At 48.3% G+C, this 26,647-nt stretch overlaps 1 protein-coding gene across 4 annotated transcripts in view; it reads left to right on the top strand.

Annotated features, from left to right (window-relative positions):
* Positions 1 to 26,647, top strand: part of CALN1 (calneuron 1) — a 426,991-nt gene that overhangs the window by 8,347 nt on the left and 391,997 nt on the right. Inside the window, exon 2 of one of the 4 annotated variants that reach the window (XM_070412841.1) lies at positions 24,842 to 25,033. The exons of 1 other annotated variant lie outside the window; for it this stretch is intronic. In XM_070412841.1, the coding sequence (XP_070268942.1) occupies positions 24,915 to 25,033 (119 nt within the window). In that variant the 5' untranslated portion in view covers positions 24,842 to 24,914. 2 more of the 4 variants (XM_070412847.1, XM_070412844.1) reach the window with 2 other exon arrangements.

Below are 26,647 nucleotides of genomic sequence, written 5' to 3'. Positions count from 1 at the left end.
TCTCTTTGGCCTGGCAAAGTGATTTCCTAGTTTTAAAAGACAGTGAAGTTGCGGATGTGAGAGCTGGAGCCTACGGAAGTGGATCATAATGTGGCCAACTTTGGAGAGCCAGTTATAAATTCCCACACTGTCCCCAAGAGATGCAGGGTGGTTTGCACCGATGCCTGTGCCACTGCCAGACATAAATCAATGAAGTTCAATGGACAAAGAAAATAAGACAAGGAAAGCAAGTGTGGCTCCAGGAGGGAAGTTAGGACACAAAATTCATGACATCAGCCCCTGTAATTTGCTAGAGGTGGGACTCTGGGCTGTCCTGAGCTTTCTCTCGGCCAACACAGAGACATAAACAGTCCCTCATTGCAGACCCAGCATCCTTGCAATAGAAGCAAAGCAGCTTGCTCAGAAAAGGCACAGCTATTCCTGGTACTGGGGGCAGGGAGAAGTCTCCCCCTGGGCCTCACAGAGAGGACATGGCTACTACAACAGTGTCCCAATGGCCTTACTGTCCACATGGCAAGGCGTTTGCTAGGGCTACCTCTTGGAACATTCCTCAAGGAAGGGGGTTGCTTAGGGGGATAGAGCTGAAGGTCTGACTCAGTCTTAATCAGAGACTAGATCACCTATGATGGGCTGCCTTTCTTTAAAGCCATTTGATGAGTAGTGATTCCATGGTGCGGTGTCAGAGGCTGCTGCGGTGTCTAAGGTGTGTGTGTGTGTTTGGGGGATGGTGAAGGATAGGGGTGCCCTGAAGGGTTATATACCCCAAGCCCTCAACCTTGTTCCTGTAATACTGGGTTCCTCATAAGATTTACTTGAAGAGGGGGGTCCCCACTACTCATCATGGCTTAAAAGTCACCATTTAGAAAAATGAATTGACATAATTCAATGGGTGGTTGTTTTCCCAACCGTGTGAGCACTGAGCAATGAATTTTGAGTTAATTCTCCTTGACAAGTGCCTGGAGGGCAGCATCCCTGGGCTGCTGGTTGGATACAACCCCATATGCTTGAACAGTTGGTGGAGCTGGAGGTGGGCCTGAAATCCTCTCATGAACCCCGAGGAGGTGACCAGGACACCTTCCTGCACAGAACACCATTCAGGATGTGGCTACTGCCAGGCCCAGCCCTCAGTGCTGGCGTCTCTCCCGATTGGTCAGTGTTCCACTAGCACCCATCTCGACTGGGCAGTGCCTGCCCCCTAAGGGCTGTCATGCATTCTGAAGGCTCGCCTACCTGGGAGTAGTACTGCGGAACTCCTCCAGGAGAATTAGGGGTCCCATGCGGAGTCCAGGCCATGGCCTAAGAGCTCCCCAAACTCTGGTCATGGCCAAAAAGACTGTCACATAGAAAAAATGGAAACAACTACCACAGTCATCAACCTCTTTATAGAAACCCATTATGTGTCACTGTAGACATCATCATTTCCTCTGATATAAACTGGCCACAGATTAAGCACCTGGATCCTGGAATGAGCTGACTTCACACACATAATTTTTACTCCAAGGCAGTTCAGTGATGGCAAGTGTTTTTGAAAAATGATGACATTGGGTTTCAACATAGCCGATCTACATGCTTTCTTTTTGGCAATAATTAGAGATCAAAGTCACTTGTCTGTAATAGCCACTACTGATTCATGAGCATAAAACCGTGCCCTCTGCTCAAAAGAGAACACAATTACTCTGTTCTCTGTCAGTGTTCAGTTCATCTAGGAGGGGCCTCAAGTTCTAAGAGAGGAGATAGGAGGAAAAAATACAATTCTGCTTTGCAGCACAGTCATATTTTTGGGTGCTTTCTATGCACCCTTTGCTATTCTGGTTGCTGGGGAGCAAGCAAGGCACAGACCGATAAGGTTCCTCTCTTAGCTCACACTCCAATGTGGAAGACAAGAAAACCTTAGCAAATATATCTTTTATGATTTGAGCTAATGCCAAAATCCGAACCCACTTGAGGCTGGTGTCCTTCAATTTCCTTTTCTCTTGAGTGTGGATCCCATTTTCCTGCTTGCTTTTACACCCAGTAATTCTGAAGTGTGCCCTGGACTGTGGAAATGAAATGTAGAGACTTGGGTTCTGTTCTGTTCATCTGCAGAGAGTATTGATTTGTTTGTCTGTGTGTTTGCTTTAGCAGGAAGTTACCTTGGCTGGACAGCAGCTAAAGTGTCCGTTCTGTCTTCTGAGGGTTAGCGGGCTGCTTGGGTCTTGCCCTGGGAGTTGACCAGAAGTTTGGCAGAATTATGATACTGGGGTCTTCCTCTCTGTGATCCTCTCTGTTCCAATATGTTCCTCATACTTTCTAGCTGCTGGGGACGCTCTGAATTCTGTCTTCTGAATTCTCAACAGTAAGACTCCAATTTCTAGCCTCATTGGTCACTGAAGGGGGTGAGCGTGGGGAGGGGGCTGCCTTCAGGTAAAAACCACAAACATGGGAATTCGCCTGGAGCCTTTGTAACCTTCTAATACCAACTCCCCTTCAGTTTCTTCTCCAGGGGCTTTTGGGCGCTGTCTTTGATATAATGCCCAGAATTTATGGTTGCTACTTGTACGAGAGTTGGTTTAATATGAGCTACTCTATAATGATTAGAAGTAGAACTCCCAAATGTAGCAAACAAAGCAATCAGATCATCTCAGAGAGTGACAAATGCTATGATGGGGATAAAATAGGACAGAAGAGCGTCTGGAGTGTGAATGTGGTGGGGGCACTTCACCTGAGTGACTGGGGAGAGTCCTTAGGAGGTGACACTGAGCTGAGACTTGAATGCTAAGGAGAAGCCGGATGTGAATGGATTTGGGCAGGAGCGCTCCAGGGGGAGCATCAGGTAGACACATGCTGAGGCAGGAGAGTGTGGTGTGCTGGAGAGGCAGGGAGTAGGCCCTGGGGACCAGAGAGCAGGCCGTCAGAGAGGAGGGTGACAACTAGGGCTCACAGGGCCTCACAGAGCGTGGTGCAGCAGTGGTGTTTTATTCCACGGATGATGAGAAATCACAGGGGGATTTTAAGCAAGGCATCATGGGATCTATTTTATGCTTTCAAACGATGGCTCTGGCTCTGCAGAGACAGGCAAGAGTGGAAACAGGCTGCTGTGATCGTCCAGGTGGGGAAGACAGAAGGTTGGGCAAGAGCGGTGCCCACAACAGGCCCTTCCCACTGTGGGTGATGGGCCCCAGCAGCATGGAGTCTGAATGAGCAGCAAACAGGGGTCAGTGCTGACCATTGCTGGTCACTGTTCCCAGAACCAAGACCAGATGAGGTTGACAGATGGGTTCCTAAGAAACCACTCCTAGGGGGGTAAGTACAGCTCAGCGGTCACAGCAGATCTGCCCTGCCCCGCCCTGCCTGTCTCTGTGGAGCCTGGGAAGGTCAGGCTGGAGGTGTTTCAAGCAGGAGCCTCGCCCTAACCAGTTTGGCTCAGTGGATAGAGCATCAGCCTGCGGACTGAAGGGTCCCAGGTTCGATTCCGGTCAAGGGCATGTACCTTGGTTGCAGGCACATCCCCAGTAGGGGGTATGCAGGAGGCAGCTGATTGATGTTTCTCTCTCATCGATGTTTCTAACTCTCTATTCCTCTCCCTTCCTCTCTGTAAAAAATCAATAAAATATATTTAAAAAAAAAATAGGAGCCTCACAGGCATTAGATGGGCCAAGAGCCTGTCAGGCCGGCGGGGCGGGGCCCACACACCCTCTGGGCCTCAGCCAGGTGGGGCTCTTCCAGTCAGCCCCGAGGTAAGTGGACTCAAGCCTGGGCCTCATATCCTGCCAGTCTGGGGGTTTCCTTCACTTTTTGGAAGGAAACAGCAGAACACCCCTCCTGGTTTCCCAGTCTAAGCTGGGGTGCCAGCATGGCCAGCAGAGAAGCCCCCAGCGGGGGCAGCAGCCCACCCTTGGTCTGAGCGCTCTGCTCCTGCTCGGCTGGGGTTCTCGACATGTTTGGCTCCTTCAGAGGCAACGTGGAAAGAGGAGGATGACAGTGCAATGACGGAACCTCTTCCCCAGAGCCAGCAGGGCCATCTCGCTGGGCCGAGAGGGGCAGGGGGCAGCTCAGGCTTTGGACTCTGTGTTCAAGTTGGGCCTGGGTTCAAATCTGGCTCTGCCACTTTCTGGGTGTCCACCATCACCCACATTCTGCAACCTTTTCAATCCCTTTTCCTGATCGGCCAGTGGACCGGAACCCCTCCTGCTGCCTGGGGGGCCGTGAGGGGAGAGGAATACTAACAGCCTTCTGCAAAGTGCTGCATGGGACTCGGCCACAGGAAGCGCTGAATCAAAGTGAGCAGCAACAATAATGATAACGTATTGCTTTTCCTAAATGAGCTGCCGATCACCAGAATGAGGATGTACTACTCACAGCGTCGCAGACCAGAGGCCCTGGAGCTGCGCCACAGCTCATGCTGAGGAAGCTTCCCCCAGGGGCACCTCTGGCTTGAGGGTCACAGTCCCTGGCAGGAGCCGAACAAGAGATGCCCTCAGTGACGCTGTGCGGGTGGACGCTGTGTGGGTGTGATAGACACGGCAGCAAGTGCTCTCTGTCGAGGTCCTGCAGCAACAGAGATGCTGGCAGAGGGGTCAGGCCCGTGAGGCGGGGCCGGAGAGTTGATCAAATCACGAGGCAGAGAGTTGATTGAATCTTACCCCCAGGAGCAAACCCTCAGAGATGGGCGCAGCCTCAGTCCCACCTCAATCTATAGCTCATCTAGAATGGGCCTCCGTAATGAAGGTAGAAGCTAAGAAGGGTGGACTAAAACAATCCTGTTCTCCACCATGTGTTTATTTTTGCGGGGCCCATGGTTCGGAGGCAAGATGGGTGGGGTTTGCACATCTAAAATTCACCCTCACAATTTACAGGTGCCATAGGTCAGGGCACTAAGAGTTTTGGTCTCTAGTTCTAGGAATTTTAAACTTTAAAATACTTTAAATATGTGAAAGCCCCGGATGTTGGCACTGAAGCTGGGCCTCTGCTGTAGGAGGCAGCTGGAGCTAACAGGTCGGCATCTCATGCACTTGAAGATGGGCGAGGCACCTTTTCTGTCAATCACAGTGACATGCAATATTACATTCGTTTCAGGTGTACAACACAGTGATTAGACATTTGTATGCATTACAAAGCGATCCCCCCATAAGTCTGGTGCCCATTTGACACCATATGTAGTTATTACAATACTAGAGGCCGATGCACGAAATTCGTGCAAGGGGCTCAGCCCCCACCCGCTGCGGCGGCCACCTCTGCCTCGGCCCCCACCCGCTGTGGCTTCATCCAGAAGGTCGTCCGGAAGGACGTCTGGTCTAATTAGCATATTATGCTTTTATTATTATAGATTATTGACTATGTTCTCTAGCTGTACTTTACATCTGTGACTTTTTTATAACTGGCAATTTGTACTTCTTAAAATCCCTCAAAGCAAGGGGCTCAGTCTGGAATTTGTCACATGTCGGGGGCTGGTGCTGGCGTCTCTCTGCTGCCTTCCTGGGACTTGGCCTGTCTCAGAGGCTTCTACTCGGGGTCAGGAAGCCGGACCCTCCCCCATCTGGCAGGAGGGCACACACTGGGATGCGTGAATTTTCCAGGAAGCTGATTATAAAATGTGCGCCCCCCTTCTCCTGTGCCCAGGTGGTGTGGGGTGCAAGGCCCTCCTGCAGAGCGGCCTGTCTCCTGTAGGGAGGTCACAGGTGCCCCCTGTCCCAGGGGCCGTTTCCTGGGTCTTCGGAGAGGGAGGCTCGCTGGAGAGCCAGCCCTGGAAGGACTGGAGGGAAGGAGGAAAGTCCCCTAGCTCACCTGTGTGAGGCCTGGCCGTCCCTGCAGTGGAGTTCGGCTTTCTGCTGGCTCCTCGGAAAAATAAGAAAGAGAAGCAGATGAAGGGAACTACAGGGGTGGGGTGGGGGGGAGGTGGAGGGAAGGGGAGCGGGGGGAGAGGGGGTGTACATGCGTGCAATGATGCAGCAATGGTAGAAAGTAGAAAAATTGCAACTTGAGATTGAAGGAAAAATAAGGGAGTGAAGAGAAAAGGGAATAAAATAGAAATGCAAACTCTGAATAACTAAACGTAGAAATAAAGATTAGGTGATAAAGATAAGATGAAGTCAATGAGATTGGTGTCAAAGATAAAGCCAACAAGATAAGTTAAAAACAGAAAGGTTAAAAAAGAAAGCAACTGGATGAAAAGGTAAAAATTTACACAAAGGATTAAGAATAAGAATGAAAACCAGTCAGGGTTGCTCTGGGGGCTGGGTTTTTGTCAGCTCATGAACTCACCTTCTCGGACTCATGTCCCTGAGCAGAGGTGATGGGCAGAAAGGAAGGCACAGCGAGAACCCGCCGGTTTCCAAGCCCAGGGGTCCCCGCAAATAGAATTAACCCTCAGCCCCAGGCGCTGCTGCCCCTTCCGGCGTTTAAGAGGGAACTCGTTCCGTTCCCGGGGGCCCAGGTGTCAGGTGAGTGGGGAGTCTCCCCTTCTCCGTACCTGGCTCCCCGGCCCTGGGCACTGGGGATAAAGGGGCCCTGAAATTCAAGTCCATCTGCAGGGAGTGAAGCCTCTCAGGCAGCCCCTACCTGGGGAGAAGCAAACACGGGCCTGTTGGCTGTGCAGCAGGTGGTGCTGCCTGTGGGATGAGGGCCAGGTCAGGGCATTATTCCATCCTGGGTTGGAGCAAAGCTGTGTGGAATGTTGGTTGTGTCTGAAACTTATTCATGGGCTACATCTTGCCTTCTTTTCCCAAGCTGCTGTCTGGTTAGGTCTTCATACGACTCAAGGGTCAGGGGGCTAGCAGTATAATGAGCACCTGATCTACATACCCGCCCTGGGAATGCTGGGAAATAGGGCAGGTCCCTAGGATGACTCCGAGCTGGGGAAGAAGTGTGGTCTCTGGGACACCAGTACTCTGCTGTCAGAACTAAGAGAGGTAACCAGCGCTCCCCAAACCCAGCCTCCGAGGGTTACTGAGGAGATCCAGACAGGAGCCCTGAGTTAAAGATGATCCGCAAATGCCTTGCCCTATGCACCACAGGGTGCCAGTAAGGGAAAGCCAGGTATAGTTGGGGATCTTGCCTCCGATCTGAAGGAGTTGGGGTCTGCCAAGCCACCAAAGTTATCCTTAAGGGATGTAAAGAATTTGAACTACTGGAGGCCCATCCAGGTTTGGTTGGCTGAAAAAGTCATCATCCATGTGGGAAGTTCTAAGCTGGAGGAGGCCTAGGTGGGTTGGGAGAAAGACTGGCAAGCGTGTATTTTCCAGGAAGCTGATTATAAAATGTGTGGCCCCCTTCTCCTGTGCCCAGGTGGTGGTTGTCTAGAAATGGTAAATGTATGCCTATAGGCATCCCTGCACCAGGTGCTGGGGGCAGTGTGGTGAATGTGGAGACTGTTGTCCTCTGGAGGGGGCAGTGGGCAGAGTCTTACCTAAGATGAAGAGAGGGCAAGAATAGCCAGCCAGGGTGGGGAGCTCCAGGTGGAACATGGTTACCCCAGGATTCCTGGTTGGGGCTCAGGGCACAAGGCAGTGCTGGAGTCTAAGGCCTGTCCGTGTGTCTCAGGGCAGCCCCGTTACCCCAGACTCAATGCAGCCCCCACCATCATGGCCAAGGAACACGGAGAACTCATGGGCTCCTCTCCTCGCCGTCCTCAGAGCTTCTGCCAACACTGCCACCAAGAGTAATAAGCATGTAGGAACTAATTACACATCTGAACAAATCTGTTTCAGTCTACTGGATTGAACATAATCATATTAAAGTATAATGAATACAGTCAAACACGCAATGTGTGATGGAATAACCACTTAGGAACCAGCACGCTGTTGGTTTAGATCCTAATCTATTGCCTCGCACCCCGATGCAGGCTTGTCCACACAAATTAGTGGCGCTTCTGCGCCCTGATTTCGCTGTCTGGCGTTTCATCTTTGTCCTATTTGGAGCGCAGGGGCGGAGAAAGGGTTGCAGGATGTTTTTGGCACGCTGGGGACCACAGCCCGCATCCCTCTGAGCAAAGTCCATTGCACAGGTGGCCTTGCCAATCCCATGCACTGTGTGGGCGGCCTCCCCCACATCTTCCCGAGGAAGGGACCGAATAGCACGGTCCTTCCCAGACTCCGGCTTCCAGACGCCAGCCTGGACCTTCCTCAGCTGGACTTACTGAGCACAGCCCCGGGTCTCAGCCCGGACTAGACTCAGGCCTCTACGGGGAATCCCTGAGCTGCCTGGGCTCCTCTGGCAGCTGACCTGGCACCTGGAGCACGCGTTGGCTAAGCCACGGCCTCGGGTTCAGCTCCCCACGGCTTCTTCCTGCTGCCTTGCATTCTCTGCCTCCTGCCCAAGCCCAGCCCAGCATAGTCCTCAACTGAGCCCTCAGTGGAGTGCAACATCGCAGGTGGAATTGGGACGTGCTGAGTAGAGTGAAGGGGTGAGTGAGGCTATCTGCGGTCAGCTTCGGGAAAGCAGATGGAGTCCAGCCAACGCTGTCTGTGTCTGTGCTGCCCCTCGATTGGACCCTGGGCCCTGGGATACACTGGAGACAGGCACCCGGGAGACTGCGGGTGAGGGAAGCCACAGGTGAGAGAGCCCGGCTGTACTCCCTGAAATGGGAAATCAGCTGATTTACTGTTTGAACAGTCTGGGCTCCCAGCTTCTCTTTAAACATGACGCCTGGAGGTGCTGCCCCGCCCGCCCCCCCCTCCCCCCCCCCCCCGCCCCAGCACCTGCCAACTGGTGGCAAGCTGTGGCTGCCCCTTGGGACGAGGCGAGCCATTCCGACATGTGGTCCTGCCACCTCCTGAATTCCATTCGGCTGTTTTGCCTCTCTCCAGGGCTGCCCAGCCCCGTGCGCATTTGAGTCACCACACCCTGTGTTCTATGAAGGAGATGATGCTGAGGAATGAGCAGTGGAGCACACACCAGGGGACTTAACTCTAGTGCCCCAGCTGAGGAAAGTGTGCTAACCTTGTCTTGGTCAGCGTGGGCTGCATAACAAAATCCCATGGACTGGGAGCAGCGGGGTGCGGGGGCGGGGGTCATACACAGCAAACATTTCTCACAGTGCTGGAGGCTGGACCTCTGAGACACATGGGGGGAGAGAGAGAGAGAGAGAGAGAGAGAGAGAGAGAGATAGAGATAGAGAGATCACTTCCTTTTTTTATAAGGTCTCACACAGACCTATGAGATTAGGGTCCTATCCTTATGACCTCATTTAACCTTAATTACTTCTTTAAAGGCCCTGTCCCCAAATACAGTCATATTGGGGGTTAGTGCTGCTACCTATGAATCGGGGTGGGTTGGGGGCGGGGGCATAATTCAGTCCAGAGCGTACCTGGGATTCAGGATGTCCGTTTAGAAGCAAAAGGGCAGCTGTGGGGAAGGGAAAGTAAATGACCCCTAGGAGTCTGGCCATCGGGCTCGCCACGAAAATGCTAACAGACACACGTGTGAAAGGGGTGGACTGGAAACTGGAAGGCTGGGGGCACAGAGCACAGGTTCCCTGGTGCACAGCTCCTGCCTCCCAGTGGTCCCAGGAGACGTGCACGCATGGAAAATGTTGCATATACTCCCTCAAACGTTTGTTTGGACTGTCCTTCTTGGCAGCTCATACTGGCCACTTCCAAACTCTGCTACTCGGTCATATCTCTGGAGAGCTCGGTGCTGCCACACTGGGGTGAGGAGGAGAGCGGTGGGAGGATCAGGGAGAGGGATGTGAGGGTCCTCCCACCACCCATCACGAGACCCCCTGGTGTCTGGCGTCAGGAAGGCCTCTGGCCTGGGAGAGAAGCTGTGTGATCTTTGGAAATGTCTCCGCCCCTCTGAGCTCCAGGCTTCCCAAAGTGAACGGGGAGTGCCTGGCTTGGTCTCCTGCACAGGTTGCTTTTTGGATTTTAGCATGTAATTGTAATCCCTGGCTAAGGCTCCAGCCTGTTGTGGGCACACAAAATGAGTGACCCGGTCCCTGTCCCACGTGGACTGTCCAGGCCTCCTGTTACACTCCCTGGATCCTCCCATAATCTGATTCCAGAATCAGCCTTCCACCCCACTGCTCCCACCTGGTGAGGGCGATGAGAAGATATGGTATTAGCTCATAATTAAGTTATTAACTGCCAAAACTTAATTGCTTTTGGGAGTATTTTAATTTTAATAGGGGACTCTTCAAAACAGAGAGCCTTGGAGACAGTGGAAGGAAGGAGAACGTGTGTGTGTGTGTAGCAGAACCTGCTTCAGCAACTTCCTCCAGGATGCCCAGCAGTGAAAAAGCAGATACTAATGTCCACCCATGCAGGAAGCAGCCCGCAGGTGTGAAGGTTGGTTCCTGGTGGCAGCCTGCGTGGCCTTCAGGGAGCTGGCAGGACCAGGACCTGCTGTGGGCAGGAGGCAGATGGATGAATATTGTCCTACCTGGAAAGCCAGGCCTGGACTGAGGCCTCCATGATCTGGGAGCTTCTGTTTAGGGTGGGGGCACTGGGGTTTCTCTTGATTTGGAATGTGGGGTATTTTTGCTGTCCCAGTTTGTTTTTCCCAAACTGGGTTCAGTGGGGCAAGGTGGGGGCTGGGGCTGGGGGTCATCTAGTGGCTGGCCCTGGCTGGCCCAGAAACCAAAGGGCACGCATCTCACCTGTGCTGCAGATGACAACTGGGCCCTGGCTGGGCCAGGGTGGGGTTCAGGCTGCAGTCAGCCCTCTGAGTCCACACTTGGGAGCCATCTGAGTACCTTTCGTTGTCTGGGGAAGAGCTCCAATGTGGCCCGATTCCAGCCGGGGAGCCTGGTGCCCTGGGGTCAGGGCCCTAGTGAGGGAACATGGTGGAGGAGGCAGGGACCAGGGCCCACGCAGGGTTCATGACAGAATACTGGGTGCCCCAAAGCAAAGGCAGCGCTCCTGTTCCCAGAGTTGCTGACGTGCTAAGAGAGGCGGTCGAGTGCCCTATTTGCCAACCATGGTCATGCCATGGCACACATGGCAGGTGACAACATGTGTGTGGTGTGCTAGTTTAACAGAGAGGCTGCTGGTGGCCAGAGGGACCCTGCCAGGACACTCCGGTGAGCCCAAGGGCTGGAGGAGGGGCACTGGCCTGGCACTCCCGGAGCCTATTTGCAGCAACTTCATGGGCCCTGAAGGGAGAGTGGGTGAGGAGCATGCCTGGGAGCACAGCTGGCGAGTTCCTGCCACTCACCAGTCCTGGGCCTGGTGCCTCAGTCTCTTTGTCTCTAAAATGTTAATATCAGTCCCTGCCACCCAGGGTTGTTATGAGGACTCAGTGTGAAGTACCTAGAAATACGTCTGGCATGAGGTTCTTAATATGTGTCAACTGTAACCAGGCATTTCACCCAACTCAGGAAACTCTACTGTTTTCTACAATGGCTGTACCAGCCTCCATTTATTCCCCCCAACAGTGCACATCCTCACCAACACTTGCTGTTTGTTGATTTAGTGATAATAGGCATGAGGTGATATCTCACTGTGGTTTTAATTGGCATTTCTCTGATTATTACTGACATTGAGCATCTTTTCATATGTCTATTCAGTGGGTTGTCTTTTCATTTTGTTGATGGTTTCCTTTGCTGTGCAGAACCTTTTTAGTTTGATGTAGTCCCATTTGTTTATTGTTATTTTTATTTCTCTTGCCTGAGGAGATAGAAAAAATTTTGCTATGAGAAATGTCTGAGATTTTACTGCCTATATTTTCTTCTAGGATTTTAATGGTTTCATGACTTACATTTAAGTCTTTTACCCAATTTGAGTTTATTCTTGTGTACGGTGTAAGGAGCTGGTCTAGTTTCATTTTTTTGCATGTATCTGTCCACTTTTCCCAACACTATTTAGTGAATAGGCTGCCTTTACCCAATAGTATGTTCTTGCCTCCTTTGTCAAATATTAATTGATCATAAAGACATGGGTTTATTTCTGGGCTCTCTATTCTGTTCCATTGATCTATATGTTTGTTTTTATGCCAGCACCATGCTGTTTTTATTACTATAGCCTTCTAATATAGTTTGATATCAGGTAGCATGATACCTCCAACTTTGTTCTTCTTTCTCAAAGTTACTGAAGCTATTTGAGGTCTTTTGTGGTTCCATGTAAATGTTCGAAATATTTGTTCTACTTCTGTGAGGCATGCCATTGGTATTTTCATAGGAATTGCGTTAAATCTATAGATTGCTTTGGGTAGTATGGAAATTTTAATTATGTTAGTTCTTCTAATCCATGAACACGGTCTACGCTTCCTATTATTTGTATCTTCATCAATTTCTTTCTCCCATATCTTAAAATTTTCTGAGAACAAGTCTTTTACCTCCTTGGTTAAATTCATTCCTAGGTACCTTATTTTCTTGGTTGCAATTGCAAATGGGATTGTTTTCTTAGTTTCTCTTTCTGAGAGTTCATTATTTGTGTATAAAAATGCAATAAATTTCTGATGTTTATTTTATATCCTGCTACTTTACTGAGTTCATTTATCAGTTTTAGTAGGTTTTTTTTTTTTTTTTGGTGGCGTTTTCTATATGCAATGACGGTACACTTTTCTTAAATTTCTTTACTATTATTAGTAACAACCTATTTGCCACTTACTTTATAAGTGACAACTATGACTCCACTGCATAGAGATACCACGTTTGAAAACAATTGCTGTAACAATGCCATGGACCAACGGAGTGTCTTTAACTGTAGAAATTCTAGCCATTGTGATCGGCTGTGACAGGGATGGGTGGGGGTGGATTGTTTGGAATGCATCACAGTACTTCCTGTAGGTAGTTGACTTTATAACATCTGACACTCATTCAACAAACATTTATGAGGTGTCTACTAATGCCAAGCCCTGAGCATATTTGTAGGGACAGGCCTAGCTACCATGTCAATGATCACAGCTCGGGTGGCAGAAACCCTCTTATGCCATATTATTCATTCCAGGAAAGCTGAGAAAAGACCCCTGACCTGTGCCCTAGTTTCTAACCTGGCTTCCCCATCTCCAAAGCTTCTCATCTTATCCAACATTACTGAATTTCAGCTCCACTTGAATGCAAAACTGACCATATGTGTGTAAAGCATATTTCTTTTCCCTTAATTTACACACAAGAAATCTTGCCAAGATCCAACTTACCAAGTTCTTTTTCTAACCATTAAAAAAAACAACAACACCTTCTTATTGTGGAAAATTTTAAATATCCACAAAAGTGGAGAGACTACTATAATGAAACCACATGTATCCAAACAAAAACTTTAATAATTAATGATACCCTTCCAATCTTGTTTTATGTTTCTTATATAACATATAATTTCACATGTAAATACTTCATTGTGTATTTCTCACAGATAAGGATGCTTTTATTTAATATAACTAAAATGTCTTCATCACTCCCAACAGAATTAATAATATTGCTCAACGTCATCTCTATATTCTATTTTCCCTGTTGCCTCAATTATATAGTTTACTCAAATTGGGGTTTAAAAGGCCCACAGCTCACAACCGATAGTTCCTTTAAGTACCTTTTAATCCATAACAGTGTCCTCCTTTTCTTTCCATGCCCTTTATTTGTTACAGAAATGGTATAATTAGTCCTGTAGGACTCCCTGCATTCTGGTTTTGGCTTACTCTATTCTCCTGTGTTGTTTGACATATTTCTCGATGCTTTTAAGACCTTAGATTTAAATCTAAGGGCTTGATTACAGTCTTATTCTGTTCTTCTAGGTTGTGCTGTGAGCTTCCTCTTACCTCACTTCAGAAGGCACTTAATATCTGGTTTCCCCCTTCATTCATGTTGAGGTTGAGGTTCTGTCAGCTTGATTCATCCATGATCAGGTTCTCTATTAACCTTATACCTAATGATTTTAGTAGCAATTGATGATCATTACCTAGATCTATTATTCATTAGAGGTAGCAAATGGTAATGTTTTAATTCTATCATTTCTTCTTAATTAATTAGGAACTTTGTTTCATCAACTATTTGTTTACCTTATAATACAGTCTGCATAGAAAAATGGTAGTTACAAAATAGTCATGGGGATGTACAGTACAATATAGGGAATTTAGTCAGTAACCTATACTAATAAAAGGGTAATATGCTAATTAGACCGGGTCGACCGGACATCTTCTGGACATCCAACTTCCTTCTGGACAAAGCCATGGTGGCGGGGGCTGAGGCAGAGGCAGTTAGGGGTGATCAGGCTGGCAGAGGAGCAAGCAGTTAGAGGGTGATCAGGCCGGCAGGGAAGGGCAGTTGGGGGCGATCAGGCTGGCAGAGGAGCAAGCAGTTAGAGGGTGATCAGGCCGGCAGGGGAGGGCAGTTGGGGGCAATTAGGCTGGCAGGGGAGGGCAGTTGGGGGCAATCAGGCCAGCAGGGGAGTGGTTAGGGGGCAATCAGGCTGGTAGGCAGAGGCAGTTAGGGCGATCAGGCAGGCAGGCAGGTGAGTGGTTAGGAGCCAGTGGTCCCAGATTGTGTTTGGGCCTGACAAGAAGTCCCAGCCTGCGGGATCGGGCCTAAACCGGCAGTTGGACATCGCCCAAGGGGTCCTAGAATGCAGAGGTGCAGGCCGGGCTGAGGGACACCCCCCCCCCCATGCACGAATTTCATGCACCGTGCCTCTAGTGCTGTAATAATTATGTATGAAGCCAGGATTTATTGGGGGACTTCCTTCATAAATTATATGTGTCTAACCACTATGCTGTATATCTGAAATAACATAATATTGAATGTCAACTGTAATTGAAAAATAAAAATAAAAAAAAAGAAACTGCAGGGTAATTGCTTGATACTTTCTTTCATTTATCATTTAAAAATAATAATTAGTTGGTGCCTTAGCAGTGATATTCCTATCAATTTTCAGAATAATGAACTGTCCTATATCTGGCCATTGGACATGTCTTCAAGTTGGTTCCTCTGTCACTTGACATCACTGGGAGCTTACCTGTGTTCGGGCCTGACAAGAAGTCCCAGCCTGCCTTTCACATTTCCTCCCCTGGAGTGATTATTCACACTGGAAATGGCATTTAGAGACCACAGGTTAAGTGCTAGTGGTTTTACTGAGTTTTATTACTTTGAAGCCTTTTCAATGACAAACCTGGGACCTACATATTCTTGAAAGAAAAAAAAATTCTGAGTTCATACTAATATTCTTATTCAAATTAGATTTCTGTGTTTTTATTGCACTTTAAAATTTTATATATATATCTCTTTTCTCTAATACAGAACATCTTGGTTCCTAATGATATTAACTTATTTATGAATTTTCTTTGGTTCTTTTTGTCCTTAGCATCTGTCTCACAGTCAAAATATTATGTTTTAACAGAACTGAAAATAATTCTTCTTTCCTTAGTTAAGCCATTAACCTGAAACACAGCTGTATTTGCATGTTTTCATTTATTTTCTATTTTTAGGAATTGCTTTACTTTTCCATTAAAAAACAATTTTTAAAACTGATTTTTAGAGTGCGAGGGAGAGAGAGAAACATCAATGTGAGAGCAAAACATGGATCAACTGCCTCCTGCACACCCCCTACTGGGGACCAAGCCAGCAACCTGACCAGGAATTGAACTGGCAACCTTTTGGTGCACAGGACAACGCCCAACCAACTGAGCCACACCAGCCAGGTGTGGCTTTTCTCTTTGGCATATTTTTTAAATATGTAAAAACTATTTATTTAATTATTTTTTGCCATAGTAAATTGGTTCTGCTCAGACATTATTTCTTCCCTGTATTGTTTCTATAGATGAAGTCTAATAAATTCCATATGATACTCTTAAATCCTGCAAATTTACTAAATTCTCTTATTATTTATAATAAACCTTTTAGGGATTCTTTGGGTTTCCTAGATATATAATCATATTATCTTCAAGGAGAGATAGTTTTATTTCATTTATTCTTTTCCAGACTTATACCTTTTAATACTTACCTAATCATATTGATTAATGCCTACAATACAGAGTTAATAGTAGTGGAGACCATGAACAATCCATGAGTAGTAATGATGACAGTGACTTTTTTCTGCTTTTAGCAATTAAGTCTCTGGTGTTGCCTCAGAAGAGAGAGGCTGGATGCTGGCTTTTGGATTAATGTGGATTTATGTAATTTATGCTAAAAAAAATCCATTATTTCCTACTAGAGGCCTGGTGCATGAAGTTCATGCACTTTGGGGGGTTGGGTTCCTCAGCCTGGCCTGTGCTCTCTTGCAGTCAGGAAGCCATCAGTCAGACATCCTTAGTGCTGCCACAGAAGTGGGAGAGGCTCCTGCCACCACCACCGCGCTCGCCAGCCGTGAGCCCAGCTTCTGGATGAGGGGCTCTCCCCTGTGGGAGAGCACTGATCATTGGGAGCAGCTCTTGCATTGAGAGTCTGCTCCCTGGTGGTCACTGCATGTTATAGTGACTGGCATTCTGCCATGGGGCCGAAACCGGCTCTCCGACATCCCCCGAGGGGTCCCAGATTGCGAGAGGGCACAGGCCAGGCCGAGGGACCCCACCAGTGCATGATCGGGGCCAGGGAGGGACATGGGAGGTTGGCCAGCTGGGGAGGGACAGCGGGAGGGCTCCAGGGCATGTCTGGCCCATCTTGCTCAGTACCGATCGGCTGGACCCCAGCAGCAAGCTAACCTACCGGTCAGAGCATCTGCCCCTTGGTGGTCAGTGCACATAATAGCAAACAGTTGAGCGGCCTTAGCATATCATTAGCATATTATGCTTTGATTGGTTGAATGGCCAACTGGACCACTGGACACTTAGCATATTAGGCTTTTACTATATAGGATTTTATTGTAATTTTCAACTTTAATTGCTCTCAACCATTTCTAGTCTTGGTTTTCGTTTTGACGGACCAGGGTTAGGATGTTTTCTCCTGTGGGTCTGAGCCAGGACATGGAGGGACATTGGGCTCCTGAGGAGCAGCCTTTGCAGAGTCATAATGCAGGTGCTGCTGAGGGTTCAGGTCTCGTCTTCAGACATGGGCTTGGAATTTTGGCTTTGCCTGGGTACACATTTCATCTTCATGATATCAAATTGGTTTTGGACAGAAATAGGGAGAAAAGGAACTTTCAAAAAAATTAAATTTGTTGGGGTGACATTGGCTGATAACATTATGTACTAGTAAGTTTTAAGTGTATAATTCTATAACACACCATCTGTATATCACGTAGTGCTTACCACCCGAAGTCTAGTCTCCCTCTGTCACCATATATACGGTGTCCCAAAAAATGTATACATACTCATTTCTGTAGATTCTTTTAAATTTTTTAAATGAATGTTAATAAACTTTATAATCATTCAGAGTGTGTACATTTTTGGGGACACCCTGTATTTGACCCCCTTTGCTCTCTTCATCCTCCCCTCACCCCTTTTCTCTCTGGTAACCACCATACTGTTGTCTATGTCTATTGAGCTTGTTTGTTTTGTTTGTTCGTTTGTTGCTTTCTGTGTTATACCCCACGCATGAATGAAATCATATGGTCCTTGTCTTTTTCCATCTGATTGATTTCATTTAGCATGATACTTTCAGATCCATTTGTTTTTACATGACATTTAAGGTAGCATTTAGCTTTAGCTTGAGCTTTTGCATTTTTCAGGAGCTCAGTGAATATTTTCTACCCAGTGGCTTTTTTATTTTTTAATTCTCACCCAAAGATATTTTTCCATTGACTTTTAGAGAGAGTAGAAGGGAGGGAGGGGAAGAGAGAGAAAAAGAGAAAGATCAGTGTTAAAGAGACACATCAATTGATTGTCTCCCTCATGAGCCCCTACCTGGGCGGGGATCCAACCTGCAACCCAGGTACGGGCCCTTGACTGGGAATCGAGCTTGAGACCCTTCCATGCTCAGGCCGACACTCTAACCATGGAGCAATACCATCTAGGGCACCAGCAGCCTATTTTTATCTTTTACATGTGCTTTGAATATTCCTTAGTATTAAACTATTTTAATGGCAAGAACAGCCACTTTTGCAAGATGAAAGTGTCTCAGACTCAGTAAACAGAAATGCATTGGGTAGACTTTGTGGCTCATCAGCACTTGGAGCTGAGTGTTTGCTTCTTTGACAGCCTCTCTTGTGTGGGAGGAGTCTCAGTGCTCACGTGTTCTGGTCAATGTGAGACTTCTTGGCTTTGGGGCTAGCAAAACCTCATACCCAGCCTCCGACTTTCTGTTCTCAGCAAATTGTACTCCACTAAATATCATATGGCATGACTCATTTCACTCAACATTTTGTCCAAAAGGTACCTTTAAAACAGAATTAAATTAAAGGGAACACTCTGCACTATTGGTGAGAGTATAAATTGCTACAACCACTATGGAAAGTAGTATGAAGGTTCCTCCAAAAATTAAAAATAAGACTACCATAAAATCCAGCAATCCCACTTCTGGGTATATATCCAAAGGAAATAAAATCCTTATCTCAAAGAGATATCTGCACCTTTGCATTCTTTGCAGCATCAGTCACAGTAGCCAAGAAAAGGAAACAACCTATGTGCTCATCAATAGACAAATGGCTAAATAAAATGTGGTACATCTACACAATGGGCTATTAACCCCACAAAATAGGAAATCCTGCCATTTGCTACAATGTGTGTAAAACTAGAGGGCAGTATGCTAAATAAAATAAGCCAGACACAGAATGACAAATATTGCATGATCTCATTTATATGTGGGGAAAAAAAAAAGAGTGTGGTTACCAGGGGCTGAAGGGTTGAGGGTTGGGGGGTGGGAAAAGGGGAGATGTTGGTCAAAGGGTGCAAATCTTCAGTTATAAGATCAATAAATTAAATGTTACTTGTGGATCAAATTTGATGGCATGTGTGGAGGGTTTTGAAAGAAAAGACCCACATGCAAAACCCTTGTCAAGCATTACAGAGAATACAGTTATGATTATAATATGGCCATCAACAGCTGGAAGATGTAGCAGGGGCCACAGACACAAAAGGCTCTAACCTGATGATGTCCCATGTGGTCAGAATGGAGGGAGCGTTTCATGGGAACATTTGAACTGAACTTGGGAGTAGCAGTCTGGGAATCACTGTTCTTTGGGGTTCCCAGAAACTAAGTAGAACCATCTACCTCATATTAATAGATTATTTGTACTGTAAAAATTAATCCTCATACACTTTGCTCGTAAGCATTAGATTTCCAGCCCCTGTTGCCACAGTGATTATAATTTTAAACACTCCAAAAAGGACCCAAATCTGTGAAGGACTGAGTTTGCCTGTGACTTGTGCATCCCAGTGAATGTCCACAGCCACATGTTAGGGTGACGAGGTTGACCAGTTCACCCGGACTGTATCCATATAGCTCCCTTCCTCAGAGGCAGGAACAGGGATCCACTTAGGAGCATACTTTGTGGGATTGAAGAGGAGAATCAAAATATCTTTGTTTGGATACCCTCGGGGCCAAACTGACTCTTTGAACTGAGGGAGTAAGGAGCAGCCTCCTTCTCTGGTCTGTGTGTTGTGTCTGTGCCCCTGGCTTGATTCTGAACTCCATGAGGCTGTATCTGTGGCGGATTCACTCTGTACCTGCCCCCTCCATCCCCCTATGGGTTCAGCCCAGCACCCATCTGAGCAGAGTGGGTGCTCAGCCACTACCTGTTAGGTGCAAAAGGAAGGAATGAATAATGATAGCTAACACATGTAGTACTTACCCTTTGCCAAACACTTGATAATAATCTTAAAAATTAGGTACTATTATCAATCCCATTTTGCAATGAGGGAACTGAAGCACAGAAAGATTAAGTAACTTGCCCAAGATCACACAGCTCATAAGTGGCAGAGCTAGGATTTGAATTGCATGATCTGATTCAATTAGCCATGTTCTTGTAAAACACACACACACACACACACACACACACATACTAGAGGCCCGGTGCATGAAATTCGTGCCTGGGTAGGGTCCCTAGGCCTGGCCAGCAATCAGGGCTGATTGGGGCCTTCTGGCTGCTGGCCAGGGTCTCCCTTCCCTGGCTGCCAAGCTGCTGGCCAGGGCCTTCCTTTGTTCTGCACCGCCCCCTGGTGGTCAGTGCATGTCATAGTGAGCGATCGGTCTCCTGTCTCCCGGATGAACTCCTGAGGGGACACTTTGCATATTAGCCTTATATATATAGACTAGAGGCCCAGTGCACGAATTTGTGCACTGGGGGAGTGGTGCGTCCTTCAGCCCAACCTGTGCCCTCTCGCAGTCTGGGACCTCTCGGGGGATGTCTGCCTACTGGCTTGTGGCTGGATGGCCTGCTGCTGCTGCATGGCCTGCTGCTTGAGCTTCAGCAGCTGCTGTACGTGCACGGGCTGGGCCACCACGATCTGTCCTGCGAACACCATTGAGTGGGCAAGTCAAGCGCAGAGGTAGGCTCACTCCGAATTTCCTGCGCTTCCCTGAGTCACTGAGTTGTTCAGACTGACTGCCTTCTACAGAGAATGGCATCAGGATCGGGCCTAAGCCGGCAGTTGGACATTCCTCTCGCAGTCTGGGACCCTTTGGGGAATGTAGCAGTGTGCCAAGCAGCAGGTGGCCAGGGAGGAGCCTGAATCAGGGCCAGGCACCGCACTGCTTGCACTCATCCCGGCCCGCTGTGCCTGCTGCCGTCACTCGATAGCGCTGCCGCGGAGTCGGAAGAGGCTCCCACCATAGCAGTTGCATTCACCAGCCTTGAGCCAACTTCTGGCTGAGTGGCACTCCTCCTGTGGGAGTGCACTGACCACCAGGGGGCAGCTCCTGCATTAAGCATCTGCCTCCTGGTGGTCAGTGAGCATCATAGGGACCGGTCATTCTGGTTGTCTGCCATAACGGTCACTTAGGCTTTTATTATATATATATATATAAAATAATTCTTTATTGTTGAAAGTATTACATATATCTCTTTTTTTCCCCCATTGAACCCCTCCAGCCTGCCCCCACCTCCCACCCCAGGCCCTTACTGACCCATTGTCTGTGTCCATGGGCCATGCACATATACATACAAGGTTCTTGGTTGATTACTTCCCACCCACGCAGTCCCCCCTCCCTCCGCCCCTGCCCCAGCTTTCTCTCTGAGATTCTGCCCTCTGTTCCAAGTTTCCATGTCTCTGGATCCATGCCGTTTATCAGTTTATTTATTTATTTATTTATTTTTAAAATGTATTTTATTGATTTTTTACAGAGAGGAAGGGAGAGGAACAGAGAGTCAGAAACATCGATGAGAGAGAAACATCGATCAGCTGCCTCCTGCACACCCCCCACTGGGGATGTGCCCGCAACCACAGTACATGCCCTTGACCGGAATCGAACCTGGGACCCTTCAGTCCGCAGGCCGACGCTCTATCCACTGAGCCAAACCGGTTCGGCATCAGTTTATTTTGTTACTTAGATTCTACATATGAGTGAGATCATCTGATACTTATCTCTCTCTGACTGACTTATTTCACTTAGCATGATACTCTCCAGGTCCCTCCATGCTGTCTCAAAGGGCAAGAGATTCTTCTTTTTTACTGCTGCTTAGTATTCCATGGTATAAATGTACCATAGCTTTTTTGTCCACTCATCTGCTGATGGGCACTTGGACTGCTTCCAGATCTTAGCTATTGTAAGTTGTCAATTAGCCATGTTCTTGACCACATCACATCAAGAACATGGGTTGGTAAAAGTGATGGAGCTGATGGAACACCTTGAGGGCAGAACCAAGTCAGTGTCACTTTCTGGGGGGCCGAGAGTGCCTCACACTGGGGGCCAGTTCTCAGGGAACATTTCAGGTGCTGAAGGAAGCTGATGGGGTCATTTGGTGAAACAAAACCTGGAAAGGACACTAATGTGGGTCCAGGCATTAGCACGAAGCTCTAACTTCGGGACTTGGGCTCACAAACCTGCTCCTGGCTGACCTTTCAGATGATTATCAAGGTAAATGGACTTAGTGGGGAAATTCTGGAATTTACCTGCCCTTAAGAATCTCAACAGATTCTTAAGGTGGGAGGTAATCAACCAAGGACCTTGTATGTATATGTGCATGGCCCATGGACACAGACAATGGGTCAGTAAGGGCCTGGGTGGGTGGTGGGGGCAGGCTGGAGGGGTTCAATGGGGGAAAAAGAGGGATATATGTAATACTTTCAACAATAAAGAATTATCTTATATATATATGTATATATATATCTGGAAATGAGCCAACCCATTAGTCTGAGGACCAAGACTCACTTTTCAGTAGGTATTTACGGTGGGTGCCAAGGTGCACAAGGCCACTGAGGACTTGGGAGGTGTGTGCATTATGGCTCTTCTCTTCGAGAAGCTCCTAGAGCGATGGGGAGATGCAGGTTCATCTTCTATGCAGATGCCACCTTAGGCGACTCCATGAGTTGGCTGTGGTTGGCCAGTCCCAGCCCGTGGAGGGCAGGTTGGCTTCCCCTACTGTGTGTCAGGCCAGCCATGACCTGCAGAGGAGCATTCTGGTGAGATGGCTTCTGGCTGGAGGAGCCAGCTCCCTGTTTGGCTGGGGCCAGCCCCCTGGCTTTGTGATTTTCTGGCACAAAGTAAGTGCTGCAGTAAAGGGCATCAGAGGCCGGCCGAGCAGCAGGAGTGATGTTCTTTATGGAGAGCTGTCACCTCCAGGGCCACGCTCCTGTTGAGCTACAAGCACATTCCAAGTAATTAAGTGGATTGGGTTCTCAAACCGTTGTGAGCATCAGCTTGGACATCCTTGCCCGGAGCACCTGGCAGGTCCCATAGCTGGCTTGGCAGCCAGACCAGCATTGTGGGGTGCCCCTGCCCTGGTGCCCACTCTGTGTGGAGGGGACTGATGAGAAAGTACACTCAGTATAATTGGAAGGTCTTGTGTATAGGGAGCTAATTACGCTCTTTAAAATCTGTTTGCCACCAATCACAGCTTTCATGGTGCTGTGACTGTCATGGCAACTAAAAGCATATCTGAAAATAAAATGTCACTTTTTGTTTTCATTTCTACTGTAATGACACAGGAAAAATGCTTTCCTTTTTAACTTAACATGATAACTAGAGATGAGTAAAAAAGTATAGGTGTGTGTGCAGCTCGTGTGGATAAGCAGGTGCCATAGTAATTGTGAACACATGAGTTATGTGTGTGTGTGTGAGGGTGTATATTGGTGTGTGTAGCTGTGTACAGCTGTGTGGCTGTGGAGTGAGTCCTCCTGTGTGTATGTCTAGGATAGGGGCTGAGACCACACATAGTTTGTGAGTGTTTGAAGACTGGTCTGTGAGCATGTGTATATGTGTGCAGTACTGATGTGTTTGTGTGTGTGTGTGTGTGTGTGTGCATGTGTGTGTGTGTCTGAAGACAAGTGCTATTGCATGGGTGTGTTAACCCTGTATTGTTTGGTAAGAAAAGCCTTCTGCCTTTATTGTTCCATAGGGTGTTCCTGTGGGAGGTTCCACCCAGTCACAGGAGATAGAGCCCTTCTTTTGGGGGAGGGCCCACCTCCTTGCCATGACCCTCAGAAAGCCAGAGGTCTCACAGGTCAGGAGCACCCAGACAGTCTGGCCCGGCCCTGACCTAGAGTATGGGGTTTCTGGTCAAGGTGGAAGTTCCAAAGCACAGGGTCAGTTTGTGCGTCTGTCAATCACTCGTTGCAGTAACTGACACTTGTTATGTCTGCAGCTGAGCTTATCTGACTTGACTGGGATGGGACCGACAGATTGACCATCCTAACTTACAACAATAATGACATTTGCACACACCTCTGCAAGGCTTCATGCTTCCTAAGGTCATCTTCTTGGTCCTGCCTCCTAAGGGCCGGCTTCCGCAGGAGGACACTTCCCAGGTGTGGAAATGCACCTCTGGTCGGACTCAAGAGGATGGAAGCTGAGCAGGGATACGCAGCCTGAGCTGCCAGGACGGGGCTGCTTATTGTAGGAAGAGGCCACTGCCCGCTGCAATGTGCTGCTGTCCCCTGGGGCCAGCGTTCTCGGACGAGGACTCCATCCCTGATGCCAAGGCTCATTCGTTTCATCACCAACATGCTTCCAGTTACATTCTGTACTTTACATCTCTTGAGATTCTTTGTTTTGTTACTAATTTGTAAATGTCAATCAAGAGAACCAATATTGATTAAATGTGAGTTTAATAAGTGTTTATTGGGCACCAATTATTTTAAGGTTGTCCCTGCCTGGGCCCAGATGACACAGCATGCATCGGAATGACTCTCTGCCTGGAGCTTTTCTCAATGCAGTGTCGGGGGAAGAGAGAGACAGAGACCGTGTTCAGCAACCAAAGCAGGCACAGATGAGGGGTGCCTTAACCCAGCCAGGCGCCTTAACCTGAGTGGATTCATAAAGGACAAGTAGGGGTTAACCAGATGTCGGGGAGAGAGGGTGACATCCAAGGAATGCAGAGGCTCCCTCCCTGTGGGAATCAAGTCTGGACTGGAGATGTAAAGGGACTCTGGTCCTGGATGCTCTTGCTTTGTCTAAGGAAATTAGGATGACCCTGCCTTGGGATCATGAGTAGCAGTCCAGGCTTAGATGCTTTGGCAAGAATCTTCTCCGTAAGGCAGCTACCCCTAACTCTGCCCCCAACTTTGTTTCTGTGGCTCTGTTGATGCCAACAGCAAGGAAACAAATGATGTTGGCAAGGAGCTGGGCTTTCTTGCGAGTTGCAATCATGCTGGCGGCTGTAGCTCTCTCCCCATCGCTTCTACTACAGCAGTTCCCACGGGAGTGTGAATGGAAAAGTACCTGTAAATATTAAGGTTGGTTCCAAAGGCACATGACTGTTTTATTGTGTAACACCCTCTGGTGACATTGAGGCCTTATTAATAACTAAACAACTGTCATGACTGTAATTGTATTTCTTGCGTCCGGATTGTGTTTCTACCATTGTCCTGTTTAAACACAGGAGGGAGGGTGTGAATTATTTAAGCAACTGACTGAGTAAATGATCAACCAGCACTGTGCAGGCAGTAAGTTTCTGTCAACTCCTTGCAGAGCCTCAGTGTCACCGCTGACGTTCCCTTGATGTGCTCACAAATCTCTCTGAGAACATCGCCCTGGACCCCCGATGCGGCTGCCCGAGCAACCTGGAGAGGGGAAGCCTGAGCATGAGGAAAAGGGGGGCAGAGGAGCCCCTGGAGGGGGAGAGGAGCCGCCGAGGAGCCAGGCCCCCGACTTCCCCACTTGGCAAGTCTTCTCCCCCCAAACCCCCTGGAGAAACGAGCTTTCTCACGTGTTTGCTCAGGATTGATTGTGTTCTGCCCTCAGGTAGGGGGTGGTGCAGGGCTGGGAGCCTTTGCAGCTGAGTGTGGGGGGAGAGGAGACCTACCAGCAGGACATCTGGGAGGGGTCCAGAGGGGACATATGTCCAAGCTGGGTACAGAGATGAAGTCCTGAGCCTGACAGGTTTGAGATGTGTGGTGGGTGAGGGGATGGGTTTGCAAGCTGACTCTCTCAGGTGCTGGTTGGGTTGGGGTGATGCTGGTGGTTAGAAAAGCAGCAACAGATATCATTTAGAGAGTGGGACTGTGTGTCAGCATCGAAGCGGGAATGTCGCATAGGTAATTTCAACAAATCCTCATAATAACCCCGCAAGGGTGTCATTAACACAGTTTTTACAGGAGAAAAGTAAGACAGACATTAATCAACTCGCTCCAGATCGCACAGGCAAAGGTAAACCTGTGATTCCTACCACGGATGTCTGAATCCAAAACCGAGTTTCCTAACCACTGGGAAACCCAGCCACGCACTTACAAGTGAGGAGGTCAGTTCGGTGAGGGGTTTCACGTTACCAGGCCACAGGCTTCCCTGGCTTTGACCCTGCTTGCTTTCTTCTCCTTGGAGACATTCATGGCTGTATAAACTTAAGAGGAATTTCAACTCTGGGTGGTTTTGTATAGAAGGAAATTTTGATCTGTGATGCTGGCATTGAGGAGTTGGTCTGTGCTGAGTCCTATAAATGGTTATGTTCTGAATGGTCTCCTTAAGGCTGTTGGAACGGAATCGCCAGTCCTTTCTGCCACCAGCTCCTCATGGTGGCCGAATGTGTTGATGGTGAGGGCCATGAATTTAAGTTTAGGCTTAGGAGGGAAAAAAGGAACTAGAGATGTTTCTGACTGTATCTCCTGATTTTTAGCAATTTCTCCCAGGAGGGCTGGGCCCGGCACAGGAGGCTATAAGTGTTTACGTAGAGCCATTGTAGGGAACTCAAAGGTGGGGGCATGCTGACCTGTGGGTGAGCCCTTCTCGTCTACTCTGAGGAAAGGTCTGGAAAAGGGCGACATGAGCTGGAAAGGACACATACTGCAGGGCAGGCTCAGCGTGAGTTCTGCTCAGCAAGGTTGGCCAGGGACCAGAGCAACCTGGGCTGGGCCTCCTCAACCCAGCTCACCCTCTCCAAGAGAGGAGCCTGGGAGGAGGCATGGTCCAGTTCAAGGGTAAAACTCCCGGCTGGCCTTTCCTCGTGCTGGCATAAGTGACGGCGTCCTGGGCAATTGTCCTGGGAAAGGGGAGCATGTTGAGGAAAAGAGGTAAGGACTGGGATGACAGATATTTCTGCATGTCCTACAGAGGCTGTAACAAATGACAAACATGGCAGATGCCACAGAGGGGCAGGACAGGTTTCTCCCTCAGTGGAAATGAAGGTATCCTACAGCAAACAGACAAAGAAGTCTATCGGAGTTAGAAAGACCCTTTTTGCTCAATAGACTCCCAAATTTAAAAAAAAAAGTTTTTCTATTTGTTCCTGTGACTTTGGGATTTAGAATTTGGGGGCCAGAACTGTGATGGGCATGAATTAGG

Source organism: Myotis yumanensis, unplaced genomic scaffold, assembly GCF_028538775.1.
Source record: "Myotis yumanensis isolate MYYU_CA2020_CCGP unplaced genomic scaffold, mMyoYum1.0.hap1 SCAF_4, whole genome shotgun sequence".
Taxonomy (NCBI): Eukaryota; Metazoa; Chordata; class Mammalia; order Chiroptera; family Vespertilionidae; genus Myotis; species Myotis yumanensis.
The sequence above is the reverse complement of the archived record's forward strand: the minus strand, read 5'-3'. Positions and strand labels throughout refer to the sequence as shown.